The 16,305-nt window shown below is 41.0% G+C and overlaps 1 protein-coding gene across 5 annotated transcripts in view; it reads right to left on the reverse strand.

Moving 5' to 3' along the window:
* The window catches only part of SPECC1L (sperm antigen with calponin homology and coiled-coil domains 1 like), a 182,963-nt gene that overhangs the window by 121,215 nt on the left and 45,443 nt on the right, over window positions 1–16,305 (reverse strand). For all 5 annotated transcript variants that reach the window (XM_049865402.1, XM_049865404.1, XM_049865406.1 and 2 more), the window contains exons 4-5: window positions 7,824–9,457; window positions 6,418–6,625 (exon numbers count right to left, since the gene is read on the reverse strand). In XM_049865402.1, coding sequence (XP_049721359.1) covers window positions 6,418–6,625; window positions 7,824–9,457 — 1,842 coding nt within the window. The remainder of the gene's footprint in view (window positions 1–6,417; window positions 6,626–7,823; window positions 9,458–16,305) is intronic.

Genomic DNA, 16,305 nt, shown 5'->3' on the forward strand with positions numbered 1-16,305 from the left:
TAAGGGCTTAGTGATTGACTGAGCCCACCCAGATAATCCAGAATAATCTCCCTGTTTTAAGGTTTGTAACCCTAATTATAAGGAGCCTTGGTGGCACAATGGTTACGCACTCGGCTGTTAACCAAAAGGTTGGCAGTTCAAACCCACCAGCTGCTCCTAAAGACCTGGTGATCTGCTCCCATAAAGACTACAGCCTAGGAAACCGTATGGGGAAGCTCTACTTTGATATATGGGGGTCACTGTGAGTCAAATTTACTCAATGGCACACAATCACAACCCTAATTATGATATCTGCAAAATCCCTTTGGCAAGTAATGTAACATATTCACACTCCCCTGAAAAATAAAACGAACCCAATGCCATCGATTCAATTCCAACTCATAGCAACCTTACTGGACAGAGGAGAACTGCCCCATAGGGTTTCCAAGGAGCAGCTGGTAGATTCAAACCACCTACCTTTTGGTTAGCAGCTGCGCTCTTAACCAATGCTGTGCCACCAGGCTCCTAGATTACCATAAAAAAACCAAACCCAGTGCCATATGACCCAGCAATTCCACTCCTAAGTATATACCCAAAAGACTTCAAAGTAGGGACTCAAACAGATACTTGTACACCAGTGTTCACTGCGGCATTATGCTACATAGCCAAAAGGTGAAAACAACCCAAACGTACATCAACAGATTCATGGATAAGCAAAATGTGGTACACACATTCGATGAAATACTATTCAGTCATTAAAAAAAAAGAGCATTATACTAAGTTAAGGAAACCAGTCACAAAAGGTCATATATTGTATAATTTAATTTATATGAAATGTCCAGCAGAGTATAGGCAAAAATATAGAGTCAGAAAGTAGCTGCGTGGTTGCCTACGGCTGGGGAACTTGGGGGGAAAAAGAGTGACTGCTAATAGGTATAGGGTTTCTTTCTGGGAGGATGAAAAGTTTTAAAAACTGATTGTGGTGATAGTTGCACGACTCTATGAAACTACTAAAAACCACTGAATTATACACTTTAAGTATGTGAAACGTATGTTATGTGAGTTATATCTGAATGAATGTCTTACAAGTGTACATATGGGAATAATGGGATGTACACATTTGAAAATCACAAAGATACTAAGAGTTCAAAATGTTTATCTCTTGTCCCATTAACAGTAAATCATGCTTACTACCCGCTTTCAATGAAAACAACCTGAACTTGAATCTGACCTCTACTCCTGACTAGATGTGTGAACCTGAACAAGTTGCTAAGCCTCTTTGTCAAATAGGAGAAACACCTACTTCTAGGAAGAACATGTCATATATGGAAAACACATATGGTATAAGGCAGATTCTCAAATGTTTATTCCTTCTGTTTTTAATTTATTCAAATGTTGTTAATAAGAGTAACACATTATAATGAACATCTCACACCATACGCTGTCAACCTAGGCGATATCACCCTCAAACAAACAAACAAAAAAAAACAAACCCGTTGCCATCGAGTCAATTCCGACTCATAGCAACCCTACAGGACAGAGGAGAACTGCCCCATACAGTTTCCAAGGAGCGCCTGGTGGATTCAAGCTACTAACATTTTGGTTAGCAGCTGTAGTTCTTAACCACTATGCCACCAGGGTTTCCGATATCACCCCCAGGAGACATTAAAATTTCCTGGGCAGGGGAGGGAGGTACCATTAAGAAAAAAAAGTCTAAAAAATCTCCTTAGGGGAGCAATAATGAAAAAAAGGTTGAAAAACACTGCCTTGAACAATTGTAAAGCTTTACCACCTGACAGGATTCCAGCTCTAGGGGAGCCTTCAGGGGGAGTAAGACAAGCTGGCTTAATATCCCTGATGTTTGTAGGGAATTTTCACAATGGAACTTTATTCCTACACTAGTTCGCTTGTAGGTTCGGCTACAAATAATCTGTCTTTAATCTTACAGGCCTTTTATTTGCATTTCTTGAGAAAAGTCTCTGTCTTTTAAGATGCTGTGGGAGAGCTTGTTCTTAAAGACAACTGGGAAGAAAAAATCAGGCTAATTCCCAATTTTAAATCTAACTTTTTTGCAATTGATATTTATAAGCTTCATATTTTAACTCAACTTTGATAAACATCAAGACATTAAAAAAATTCCCACCAAAACATTCCATAGACGAAAATATTTAATCTCAATTAACAGTATTCCCTGCCACCAAGTACCCTATACCAAGTACTGACTCAGCATCTATTCCAAATGCTAGAATTATCTAGGAAAAAAAAACAGTCCTACTAGACTACAAAGATATAACAACTAAATGTAGTGCATAAAACTTATTTGGATCTTGGTTCCCATAAAAATATATAAAGACATTTTGGGGGCAGTTGGGAAAATCTAAATATGAGCTATTAGATACTAGGAAATTATGACTAATTTTACTCGACATAATAATATTAGTATTGTGGTTATAAGGAGAATATTTTTTTGAAGTTGCACACTAATATACATAGGGATTAAGTGTCCTGAGGTCTATAATTCAGTGTCACAACTGATTCAGTTAAATAAACACATATGCGCAGAAGGTAAATATTGCAAAGTGTTAATAATTGTCAAATTTAGGGTGATTACTACTCTACTCTTTCAATATTTCCGTATATTTAAACTGTTTATTTAAAAAAAAATTAGGGAGATGTCTGGAACGAGGGAGAATGAAGAAAACCAAAGACACAAGGGAGAGATTAGTCCAAAGGACTAATGGACCACAACTACCACAGACCCCACCAGACTGAGTCCAACACAACTAGATGGTGGCCAGCTACTACCACGGACTGCTCTGAAAGGGATCACAATACAGGGTCTCAAGTAGAGTTGAAGAAAAATATAGAACAAAATTCTAACTCACGAAAAAAGACCAGACTTACTACTCTGATAGAGACTGGAGAAATGCTGAGAGTATGGCCCCTGGACATCCTTTTAACTCAGTACTGAAGTCATTCCTGAAGTTCATCCTTCAGCCAAAGATTAGACAGGCCCATAAAACAAACAATAATACATATACCTTCACCATGTATATGAGACTAAATGGGCACAGCAGCCCAGGGGCAGGGGTAAGAAGGCAAGACGGTACAGGAAAGCTGGACGAAATGGAAATAGGGAACCAAAGGTTGAGAAGGGGAGAGTGTGACTCGCCATGGGGTTGGCAATCAATGTCACAAAACAATATGTGTATTAATTGTCTAATGAGAAACTAATCTACTCTGTAAACCTTCACCTAAAGTATAATAAAAATAAAAATTTAGGGGCAGAAGCTACACAGTTAAAAAAAAATTTTATTCAGCATTTTCAGCTATTTTCTAATTGAAATCCACATGATCCCAATGCAATTTTTATTTTGGCAATGATTTGTAAGATTTTGTCCCAGGAATTCCGATCATCTAACATTTTTTCAGCTATCAGCCCAATCACCACAAGGTGTCACTCTTTCCACATTCAAAACATAAAACTCTTGCTGTTATTACCAACCCCAACTGCAGTCAAGTCGATTCTGACTAATGGCGATCCCATGAGTATCAGAGTAGAACTGGGCTCTGAAGGGTTTTCAGTGGCTGATTTTTTAGAATTAGAACCCCAGGTCTTCTTTCTGATTATTTCCAATACCAAATGAAAAATGTAGTGAACTTCCCAGTTAATCTGAAAAACTTCAGAATCTTTTACATTGAGGAAGAGACATTATATATAAATCCTCTTAGTTCAGAGACAATGTTATCCCAAGACAGACAGCCCCACAGTTTGCAAATTCAGTATACTAAGGCCTCAGAATGTTCTGAATAACCCTGGGAAACTCACCAGAGCTCAGAATCACAAGACATGTCAGGGGCTCCTGCAAATGGCCAGTTCATTCTCCCTGAGAAATAGTTTAAACTTTCCACCCGTGCATCCACAGCACATGGGGTTTGGCTCAAGTCTGCTTGTACCTGGCGGCCAATGCTGGGTCAAGGAATAGCAAACTGTTAGAGCTCAAAAGGGCAAGGTCATCCATCAAAAGTTTACACACCCTCAACTAACGCCATCAGAAAGGTCATCTCTATCCTCCTCATTCACGTCCACGTGGACAACATAAAAGGGTATTAAAACTTAAAATGTGTTAACATTTGAGGAACTCTGGATGGAGGATATATGAGAATTTTTAAAGATTTTATTTGGAAATATTTCAAACTTACAGAAAGTTGTAAAAACAATAGAAAAAACACTCACATTTGCCTACCGTTGACAGTCTGTTCGTCTCTATCTAGATAGCTATGCATAATTTTTCTTCTGAACTGTTTGAGGGTATGCGTCATGGCCCTTTACCCCTAAAGAGTCAGTGGTTCCTAAGAATAAGTATATTCTCTTACATAAACACAGTACTGTTGCCAATTTCACAAATGTACCCTGAGGAGATTCTTTTATCTACCACCCATCTTTCAGTTTTGTCGTAATGTCCATTAGAGCAGTTTCTCCCTGCAGTACTGGGCCCAGTCTGGGCACCGGTATTACACTTAACAAGTTAATTGTCATGGATCTCTAGCCTCCTTTTAATGTGGAGATGCACGTTTTTTAAAGAATATAGCACCCCACACCTGTTTTTTTAAGTAGAGCACTCCTCACTTACACTTGATGTTTCTTTGTGATTAAAGTGCTGTTGTGCGTTTTCAGCCAGACTACAGCCTAGCTGGTGCTGTACCTGCTGTGTGCCTCTGTCCCTCACAGGATCATCTGCTCACGGGGTGACTGGTTCCTGCACTGCATGGTTGCTGGTTGTTTCTTTTAATTTTTATTGTGCTTTAAGCGCAAGTTCACAAATCAGCTCAGTCTCTCGTACCAAAATTTATATACGCCTCGCTATATACTCCTAGTTGCTCTCCCCCTAATGAGACAGCACACTCCTCCTCTCCACTCTGCATTTCCTGTGTCCATTCAGCCAGCTTCTGTCCCCCTGTGCCTTCTCATCTCCCCTCCAGACAGGAGCTGCCCACATAGTCTCACGTGTCTACTTGAGCCAAGAAGCTCACTCCTCACCAGTCTAATCCCTGTCTGAAGGGTTGGCTTTGGGAATGGTTCCTGTCCTGGGCTAACAGAAAGTCTGTGGATCATGACCTCCGGGGACCTTCTAGTCTCAGGTAGACCACTATGTCTGGTCTTTTTACGAGAATTCTGAGGTCTATATCCCACTGCTCTCCTGCTACTGGTTGTTTCTTTGTCCTCACCGGCAACTAATAAACCGTCTACAGGAAGACATTTTCTCACCATGCAAGTATCTATTCTGCTCCTCATCAAAATTTGTATACATAAATTCTTTGTACTATTTTTGTAAGCCTGAAATAATTACAAAATAAAAGGGTTTTTTTTTTTTTTTTTAAATGTGGAACAGAACTTCAAATTCTTTAAGAGTTCAGACTTACCGGACCCACTGACGCTGGAGGAATCCCCAAGACTAATGCGCTAAGACACTCTTTAAACCTGAAAGCAGAACTATCCCCTGAAGTCACCTTTAAATTTAATAGCAGTTTAGCCCCCAAAATAAAAACAGGTCACCCTTAAGCACTGTGCTTTTTAAAGAATTATATGAGACCAAACAGACCACAGTTACTCTAAAGCATGGGTAAGAAGCTTGGGGGGCAGTGAGACAATGTTAATGTGAGACAAACAACTAGAACAGAAATAATGAGAATGTTGATACAACATGAAGAATATAACCAATGTCACTGAACAGTATATGTGTAGAAATTGGTGAATGGCAGAATGTTTTGCTACGCATATTTTCACCAAAAATACAGTATTTTTAAAAAATGTTTTTTAAAGCAAAAAAAAAAAAAAAAAACCTAAATCCCGAGTTTCAATTTCACCAGATCAAAAACTCCCACGTGGTGGAAAGGACAATCAGACACGTAAACAAACAAAAACCTGTGCTTCAGGCGTGGAGAGTGTGCAGGGTCAGCACCTGGGCCTCAATGCTCGTCAGCGGACACTTGGCAATCGCTGGGAGCCATAATAAATGATTCTCCATGTAAATAGTTTTCCTAGTTAGGCACAGTTCTCCCTTATATGGAAACCCTGGTGGCGTAGTGGTTAAGTGCTACGGCTGCTAACCAAGAGGTTGGCAGTTCGAATCCGCCAGGCACTCCTTGGAAACTCTATCGGGCAGTTCTACTCTGTCCTATAGGGTTGCTATGAGTCAGAATCGACTCAACGGCAGTGGGTTTGGTTTTTTTTTTTTTTTCCTCCCTTAGATACAGGACACAGCAGTCCCCATCCCATAATGCATATGCACCAACCTCAAGCATATTTCTGCCAGTCAGCTGTGCTACCGCATGAAAACTACTCTGCCAGTCAGAGTACTTTTTATTTTAGGCAAACTATTCCACATCTGAAAAGGATAAGACAAAAGAGGGATGAAAAATTCTGCCATCACTTACTCTCTAGATCAGAAATAATGAGATTGTCGTGAAGTTTCACAGCTCGATGCTGTTCTACTTCGTCTTCAAGTTCAAAGATGGTTTCCTTCATGTCACTTCTCTCGGTCTCTTTTTCCTCCAGTTCTGATCTTAATTTTTCCAAGGTCATATTCAGATCTTCAATTTGTTTCTTAGCTTCTTCTTGGAAGGCTCGGTACTCGTCCTCTACCTATGTAAAATTGGCAGTGCAGATTTAGAAAAAGTCAAGTTATCCTGGGATAAATTCTAGAGCTGGAATACCTACTCTTTCAAATGGAAGGGAACCGTAAGGTACTATGCATGAGCTAAAACAATCTTTGCGATAATTGTTAAAAACTGAAAAAGCACTCTTCAATAACACAAGACTTCATGTAATATGCTTAAGCATCAACTGTTGCTACATCACCCACTGAAATTATACTGGCGTATTATTCAACTACATTACTTCAGGAGGAAATTTTCCCTTCTCCAGAGCTTGGCCTGAAAGCACATATTTGATTAATGATTAACACGCTCTCCTACAAAAACTATGTCTGATTTGTGACAACCTCAATAGGGAACTGGAAATGGAAACAAAAAATTCTCAAACGTTGCCTCTGTGAAAATATTAGCTCACAGTGCACTCGCCCCCCACCCCCCCAACACACACACCATGCCACAAATAAAGCATATCTCCTAAACTGTATCTCCAAAAACAGTCACTAAAAAAATCAGGGTCTAAATTATTCAAATCTGAGTCAAAGATACACTAATATGGCTTACTTTAAAAATCACTGCACCAGAACATGTAAAATGTGACATAAAGAAATTGGGTTAAGTCATGCAAAAATGCCACGTGCTATAGTGGCCTGACCGGTGTGCTGTGTGTGAAACAAGGGGCTCAACCAAGGACTCCTAAGATCCCTGCCAGCAGTAACCACAGGCTTCTACCAAACAGGAGCCTGTATACTCCAAAAATACTCTTTTAACTAATGACAGAACTCGATTTGAAAAACTACCACCATGGCAGGATGGGGAGAGGGGGACATCTCTGACCCTACAGATCGGAATCCTGGCTTTCAATCTGTTTTAGGCCAAAATGCATTACAGTCTTAGAAAATGTAAAACTGCATGATACACTCCCAGCAGGGGCATACCCAGAACCAGGGACAAATTCTGGTGTTAGTGGGAACTCTAACCTCATCCTCTCACTGGCAATCAGTGAATGAAAGTGATGTTATCATAAATAACAGTGAGTGCTTTCTGCTCTATTTCGATAAAAGAAAAACATCCTCCAGCTTAAGAGAAGCTGACGGCACACCAGACATGCGGTCCTGGCTCTAGGCAAGTGTGCCATGCCTTCAGCGAGGAGATGTTGACCCAAGACATTTCATCTATCTAAACAATACCTTAGCAATGGTGTCCTGCAACCGATTGGCCTCATTCCGTGTGTGAGCCAGGTCTTCCTGCAGGCTACTGGCCAAAGCCTCTGCTTTCTCTTTGTCCAGTCTGACACTCTCCAGGAGGTCCTGAATGTCAGATTTGTCCCCAGAATTATGGATGGAGTACAGCTCTGCCACTTTCTGCTTTTCATTCTCCAACTGGGCCTTCAGGCGGTTCATCTCAATCTGGTCACTGGCCACCGTGGCCTTGTACTCTTCCAGTGTGGCGGCCAAGGCCACCTTCCCCTTCTGCTCAGACTCAATAATTCGCTCCATGTGGTGGTTTCGTTCTTTGAGCGCCCCTATCATTTCTTGAGCTTCCTTATTGTCTTGTTCTGCCATCTTCAAAGTATTGCTTAGATGCTGCTGGACACCAAGAAGCTGCTCTCGTTCAAAGCGGGCATTCTCAGCTAGGTCCATGTAGCGCTGCTCTAGTTCCATGTAGCGTCCACTTTTCACATCTTCATCTATGACATATGAAATGTGATGCTCATCTAGAAGGGAGCGGAAGTATTCAATTTGCCGGCTAAAATGCTCCAACTTGTCGCTCTGCTGACATAGCGATTCCATGAGGATGACCTTCTCTTCGCCCAGTCTTTCGTTCTCACTATTCAGTTCCTGGGTGATCTGCTGTAAGTCGGCCAGCTCCTGCAGAGTGGCCTGAAGTTCCTCACTCGTACTGTGTTGGTTCTCTTCCATCTGGTGTATCCGTTCGGTCAAGCAAGCAACTGACACTTCACTTGCATTCCCACTGCTCCCCTTCCGAGAGCGCTCTATGCTCGGAATGCCCTCTGACTCAGAGGAGGAGGGTGCATCAAGGGCATCGTCACTCGACGTGAGTGGCTGGTAAACCTCGCTGCACTCGCTGTCCAGGTTGTCCATTGAGTTGCTGTGCTGATGGTCCATAAGCGTGTTCTCATCCTGACTCAACAGATCCTCCACGGATCCAGGGGCAGAGCCCTCCACGGAAGAAGTCAGAGTTCCTCCTCCATCACTCTGGTTACCGGGGGTGATTTCTGGGCTCAGTGATTGATAGCCAAACAGCTTCTCAGAATTGTCCAACCTCTGCTCTAATGAAAAACCCAATGCATTCAACCTGTCCTTTAACATTCTGTTTTCATTTTTCAGTTGGTTGAGTTCTTCACGGATGGCGGTATTCTGTTCTTGTAACTGCAACAGAGTGGACTCAACATCAGTCGGCTGGTGAACAATAACGGTTTCCTTCTCTTCAGACTTCTCACCCCCCTCAGAAGGGTCCTCTTTAATTCCCAGCTGAGCACGCATGTCTCGGAGCTCATTTCTCAAGTGTAAAATTTCCACGTCTTTGGTTTTGGCCAGAGTAAGAAGATCTTTCACTTTGGCTTCCAAAGCAGCTTTGTCACTGATCTGATTGTCCGATTTAGACTTACTCATACGAACATCACACTCCACAGCAGTGCGACTGCGGGGACGCTTGGCCAGCGCCACATCATTAGCACCCTGACCTGCAGAAGGTAGTTTTTTGTTCTGGGTTAGTCGGGTGCGTTCACGCAATCTCTCTCTGGTAGAACTGGATTCTTTATTACCTGCAGAAGTGCTCCGCTTGGATGAAGAACTTGTGCCTACAAATTTAAAGTCAAATCATTAGCAATAAAAAGGCATATATACCTTCTTCTCACTTATTGACTATCTCATTATCCAACATTTTGCATTTACGACAATAGTTCAAAAATCTACTATCTATTTTGAGCGTAACGACATACACAGTAACGAACGCTGAGGTGCAAGGCAAGAATAACTCTGGCTTTGATGGTTAAAAGTTATGAGTCAACGTGGCTGGGCCATGATTCTCAGTGGTTTGGCAGTTATGTAATGATGCAGTCATCTTCCATTTTGTGATCCGATGTGGTAATCCTCCATTTTCACATAACACCAATTTCATATAACAACCTGGTCTCTGGAACCAAATCATGCTGATACGTGAGGAGTGGGTGCAATTTATGCCCTGGTCTAGTGAGATGAAATTTAGGGGGGCTATATATGGAAACCCTGGTGGCATAGTGGTTAAGTGCTACAGCTGCTAACCAAAAGGTCAGCAGTTTGAATCTGCCAGGTGCTCCTTGGAAACTCTATGGGGCAGCTCTACTCTGTCCTATAGGGTCGCTATAAGTCGGAATGGACTTGACAGCAGCAGGTATACAGTCATCTAGACCTACATTCACCTTGTAGTAGAGACTGGTTACTTTAAAATTCAGTTTCCTCAAAAACAGAAGAGCATTCAACTTTTAATTATCAGTGAAAAAATTTGCACACCGAACTGAAAAGGGTGAATTTTATGGAATGTGAATTATATCTCAATAAAGCTGTTACACCAAATAGGAAAAAAAAAAAAGAAGTTATACACATTAACTCAAATCCTAAAGCATGGTTTTGAACAGGTGGCCACGGGTAAAATATTCCAGGGCAAGCTAGATGAAGATGACTGAAGGAGTAGCCAGTCAGGTGGCAAACTCACTGTAGAATCAGATGGAAAAGGAAGATCACAGATGGGTAAAAGCAGAAACACAAAGAACATGACCAAAGTAAACACAAAAATGTTTTAAGACCATAGAATGCCACATAAATAGTAACAATAAAAATAATTATAACAACAAGAGTAGCTAACACATAATTTGCGCTTATTACACATACATTAAGATCTCTGCTGGCGCAATGGTTAAGTGTTTGGCTGTTAACCAAAAAGCTGGCGGTTCTAACCTCCCCAGAGGCTCTGTAGGAGAAAGACCTGGCAATCTATTCCCATAAAGATTACAGCATAGAAAACTTTATGGTGCAGTTCTACTCTGTCACATGGGGTCACTATGAGTTGAAAATCGACTTAACCGCACTTAACAAGACTCACAATAAAACTTACTTCACATGCCTTAATATACAAAAGCCTCATCACAGCACTGAGCTAGACGCTATTATCACCCCATTTAACAGGTGAAAAAAATAGAAACACAAAGAAAACTACAGACCAACATCTCTCATGAATATAGATACAAAAATTCTCAAAATTCTAGCCAAAGCAATTCAGCACCATATTAAAAAGAACTACACCCCACCAGGTGGGATTCATATCAGGTATGCAAGGATGGTTCAACATTAGAAAATCAATCTACATAATCCACTACATAAATAAAAGAATCACATGATCATCTCAACTGATGCAGAAAAGGCATTTGACAAAGTCCAATACCCATTCCTGATAAAAACTCTCAATAAAATAGGTAAAGAAGGAAAATTTCTCAACATAATAAAAGGGCATCTATACAAAACCAGGAAACCCTGGTGGTGTAGTGCTCAAGGGCTACCGCTGCTAACCGAAGGGCTGGCAGTTCAAATCCATCAAGCGCTCTTTGGAAACTCTATGGGGTAGTTCTACTCTGTCTTACAGGGTTGCTATGAGTTTGAATCGACTCGACGGCAATGGGTTTGGATTTTGGTTTATACAAAACCAATAGCTAACATCATTTTTAACAGAGAGAAGCTGAAAACATTTCCCCTGAGAACAGGAACAAGACAAGAATGCCCTTTATTACCACTTCTATTTAACATTGTGCTGGAAATCCTAGCTAAAGCAATAAGGCAAGAAAAAGAAATAAAGGGCATCCAAATTGGTAAGGAAGAAGTTAAACTGTCCCTGTTTGTGGATGATATTATACTGGTCCTACACCATCTAGTGCAAAGGAGAATGAAGAAAACCAAAGACACAAGGGAAAGATTAGTCCAAAGGACTAATGGACCACAGCCTCCACCAGACTGAGTTCAGCACAACTAGATGGTACCCGGCTACAACCACCAACTGCTCTGACAGGGATCACAATAGAGGGTCTCAGACAGAGCTGGAGAAAAATATAGAATAAAATTCTAACTCACAATAAAAGACCAGACTTACTGGTCTGACAGAGACTGGAGAAATCCTGAGAGTCTGGCCCCCAGACACCCCTTTAACTCAGTACTGAAGTCACTCCTGAGGCTCACCCTTCAGCAAAGATTAGACAGGCCCATAAAATAAAATGAGAATAAATAGGTACACCATCCCAGGGGCACGGACAAGCAGGCAGGAGAGGACAGAAAAGCTGGTAGGGGGTAACCCCAGGTCGAGAAGGGGAGAGTGTTGACGTGTCGTGGGGTTAGCAACCAATGTCACAAAACAATATGTGTGCTAATTGTTTAATGAGAAAATAATTTGCTCTGTAAACCGTTATTTAAAGCAAAATTAAAAAAAAAAAAAATAGAGACAAAGAAATTGGAACCCTCACCCATAGCTGGTAGGAATGCAAAATGCTACAGTCATTGTGAAAAATAGTCTGGCAGTTCTTCAAAGAACTAGAGGTAGAGCTGCCATATGACCCAGCAATTCCACTCCAAGGTATATATGGTAGGGATCTGATAGAAGTAACATGAACGGATATATGCACACCTATGTTCACCACAGCACTATTCACAAAGCAAAAAGATGGAAACAACCTAAGTGCCCATGAATGGATAAGTAAAATGTGGTACACATAATGCAAAACTACTCAGCAATAAAGAAATATGAGTTCTTGGAACATGGATAAACCTGTATGTTCACACTTTTATGAAATGACATTAAAAAATAAATATATAGAAACTAATGTTCACTGGTGGTTAGTAGAGATGGTAACACACTTGTATTTTTGGTGATGTAAAAGATAACACTGAATGAGGATGAAGTATACACACCTCAGCAAAGGTAAACAATGTCATTTAAAAGTAAGCAAGAAAAAAGGACATGTGGTAATCGTTATGACATATGTAATTTCTGAAACAACAGCAAAACAACCAAAAAATCTGTGTGGATATATATGTATGTATGTAGCCACTATGTGAACCCACCCACTGCCATTGAGTCGATTCCGACTCATAGCGACCCTATAGGACAGAGTTGAACTGCCCCGTAGAGTTTTCAAGGAGCGCCTGGCGGATTCCAACTAGCTGACTTTTTGGTTAGCAGCCGTAGCACTTAACCACTATGCCACCAGGGTTTCCATTATGTTTGCAGGTATGTATATATAGGCGTATGCACGTGTATATGCATCTATGTGTCTATATGCACATACATACATATATATAATAAAGCACATATCAACAGGGAACTGCCAGAAATTCAAGCTGGATTAAGAAGAGGATGTGTAACCGGCGATATCACTGCTGATGTCAGATCGATCATGGCTGAAAACAGAGAATACCAGAAAGATGTTTATCTGTGTTTTATTAACTATGCAAAGGCACTTGACTGTGAGGATCATAACAAATCATGGATAACATCGTCAAGAATGGGAATTCCAGAACACTTAATTGTGTTCATGAGGAACCTGTACATAGATCAAGAGGCAGTCAAACAGAACAAGGCAATACTGCATGATTTAAAGTCAGGGTTGTATCCTTTCACCGTATCTATCCAATCTACATGCTGAACAAATAATCCAAAAAACTGGACTATATGAAGAAGAACAGGGCATCAGGGTTGGAGGAAGACTCATTAATACCCTGCAATGTGCAGATGATACAACCTTGCTTGCTGAAAGTGAAGAGGACTTGAAGCACCTACTGGTGAAGATCAAAGACCACAGCCCCTTCAGTACCGATTACATCTCAACATACAGGAAACAAAAATCCTCACAACTGGACCAATAAGCAACATCATGATAAACGGAGAAAAGACTGAAGTTGTCAAGGATTTCATTTTATTTGGATCCACAACCAACACCCATAGAAGCAGCAGTCAAGAAATTAAAAGACACGTTGCATTTGGCAAATCTTTTGCAAAAGATTTAAAGTGTTGAAAAGCAAAGATGTGTCACCTTGAAGACTAAGACGCATCTGACCCAAGTCATGGTGTCTTCGACTGCCTCATACGCATGCGAGAGCTGGACAACAAATAAGGAAGAGTGGAGAAGAATTGATGCCTTTGAGTTGTGGTGCCAAAAGAATGAACAAATCAGTCTTGGAAAAAGTACAATCAGAATGCCTGTTAGAAGCAAGGACGGCAAGACCATGTCTCACATACTTTGGACACGTTATCAGGAGGGACCTTTCCCTGGAGAAGTACATCATGCTTGGTAAAGTAGAGGGCCAATGAAAAAGCGGAAGACCCTTAACAAGATGGACTGACGCAGTGGCTGTAAGAACTGGCTCAAGCATAACAACGACTGTGAGGATGGAGAAGGACCAGGTAGTGCTTCGTTCGTTCTGTTGTACGTAGGGTTGCTATGAGTCGGAACCGACTCAACAGCACGTAACAACGATAAAGCACACAGGGGACACAGTTACGGATACTTCTTAGACATAACCAAACAGAATTAGATTTCTGGGTTTGAAGAATTAGGACCATAGTCTCATGGGACATCTCTGTCAATTGGCATAGCATAGTTCATAAAGTTATATTCTACATCCTAGTTTGGTGAGTAGTGTCTGGGATCGTAAATGCTTGTGAGAGGCCATCTAGGAAACAACTACTGGTCTCTACTCATTCAGAGCAAAAAAGAAAGAAGGAAACCAAACAAAGAAGAAACGAGTCTATAGTGCAAGTAGTCTACATGAACGAAGGCCTCCTCTACCCTGAGACCAGAAGAACTAGATGGTACCTAGCTACCACTACCAACTGTTCTAATCAGGGCTGCAACAGATGGACCCTGGTAGAATGGGAGAAAATATGGAACAGAACCTCAAAGTCCTTAAAAAAAAAAAAAAAAAACTAGACTGGTTGAGACTGGAGGACTCTACAAGACTATTGCCCTCAGATACCCTTCAAACCTTGAACAAAAAACTAACCCCTGAGGTCGCCTTGGAGCTAAATAAAAAACTGCCTCCTTTTAAAAAATCACGTATATGAGACCAAACAGTCAATAACAAAGATGAGAATATAAGGAGGCCCAGAAAACAGATTAATGGAAACAGAACCACCAGGATAATGAGAATGTTCATGCATTGTAAAGAATGTAACCAATGTCACTGAACAACTTGTGTATAAATTGTTGAATGGGAACCTGAACTGCTGCATAAACCTTCACCGAAAACATGGTAAAATATTATTAAAAAAAAAAAAAAGTTGGAGACACAGAGATGTTAAATAATTTGCCATCATCACACAGGTAATGACTGGATGAGGCAAAATTCAAACCCAGAGTCTGCAACTCTGCTATATTGTGTCTCTATATGTTAAATGATAATGATGCAAGAATCAAATAGGCTGCCAAAAGCATACTATTACTTAACTGCTAGAATTTTAAACCTGTGAAAACAACTTACACGATCATTTCTTTAACATGGAAATAACAGTAATATGTTTAAATACCCATAAGCACTTAAGAAATAATTAGGATATTTTCTAGTTTGAAAAAAAAAAAAATCAGATCTAGATCTAATCAACAAGAATCGCTATAGAGTCTACTGGAAAACTAGCCATGTGGTAGGCATCAGGCTGGAGAGGTGACAGGGAGCAAATGGTCTAAGTGATGTAGAAAGACAGCCACTGACTATGCCAGGATCCGGTGCAGAGGAGGGGACAAGAATTCAAGCTGTGCACGAAACAAACAGGACATAAGGAAGTTGTCTTAGTCATCTAGTGCTGCTATAACAGAAATACCACAAGTGAACAGCTTTAACAAAGAGAAATTTATTTCTTCACAGTAAAGTAGGCTAAAAGTCCCAATTCAGGGCATCAGCTTCAGGAGATGGCTTTCTCTCTCTGTCAGCCTTGAAGGGACCTCAGGTCCAAAGGACACACTCTGCTCCGGCATTGCTTTCTTGGTAGTATGAGGTTGCCCCTCTCTACTCTCTTCCCTTTCCCTTTTATCTCTTGAGGGATAAAAGAAGGTGCAGGCCACATCCCAGGGAAACTCCCTTTACATTGGATCAGAGATGTGACCTGCATAAGGGTGTTATAGTCCCACCCTCATCCTCTTTAACATAAAATTACAATCACAAAATGGAGGATAATCAGACAATACTGGGAATCATAGCCTCATCAAGTCGACACACATTTTTGGGAGACACCATTCAATCCATGACGGAAGTGGAAGTGAGCATGGCACATACAAGGGAAAAGTCAGGCTTCTCAGCTAGCAGAAGCTATTGGGAAATGTGCACAAGAGCCCTGAGTGTCAGGCGGAAATCAGTAGGTCACATCAAGTCAGGAAATGGTTCTGAAGAGAAGCACAACAAAGAGCACTGTAGGGACATGAATCTGGATCGTGCCCTGTGGTGAAGACCAGGAGGAAGGCAACATAGTAAAGGAGGGATGGGGACAGGCCAACGGAGAGCACTGAGGGGCCTCAGTGTGGTGGGGCAGGGAGAATGGAGAAAGCATACATCTGTAATCAACAGCATAAGTATAATTCACATGATTAGGAGAAACAATTGCAAATGGAGGCCAGTAGAGAGGAAGTGTGATACACCT

Source organism: Elephas maximus, chromosome 22, assembly GCF_024166365.1.
Source record: "Elephas maximus indicus isolate mEleMax1 chromosome 22, mEleMax1 primary haplotype, whole genome shotgun sequence".
Taxonomy (NCBI): domain Eukaryota; kingdom Metazoa; phylum Chordata; class Mammalia; order Proboscidea; family Elephantidae; genus Elephas; species Elephas maximus.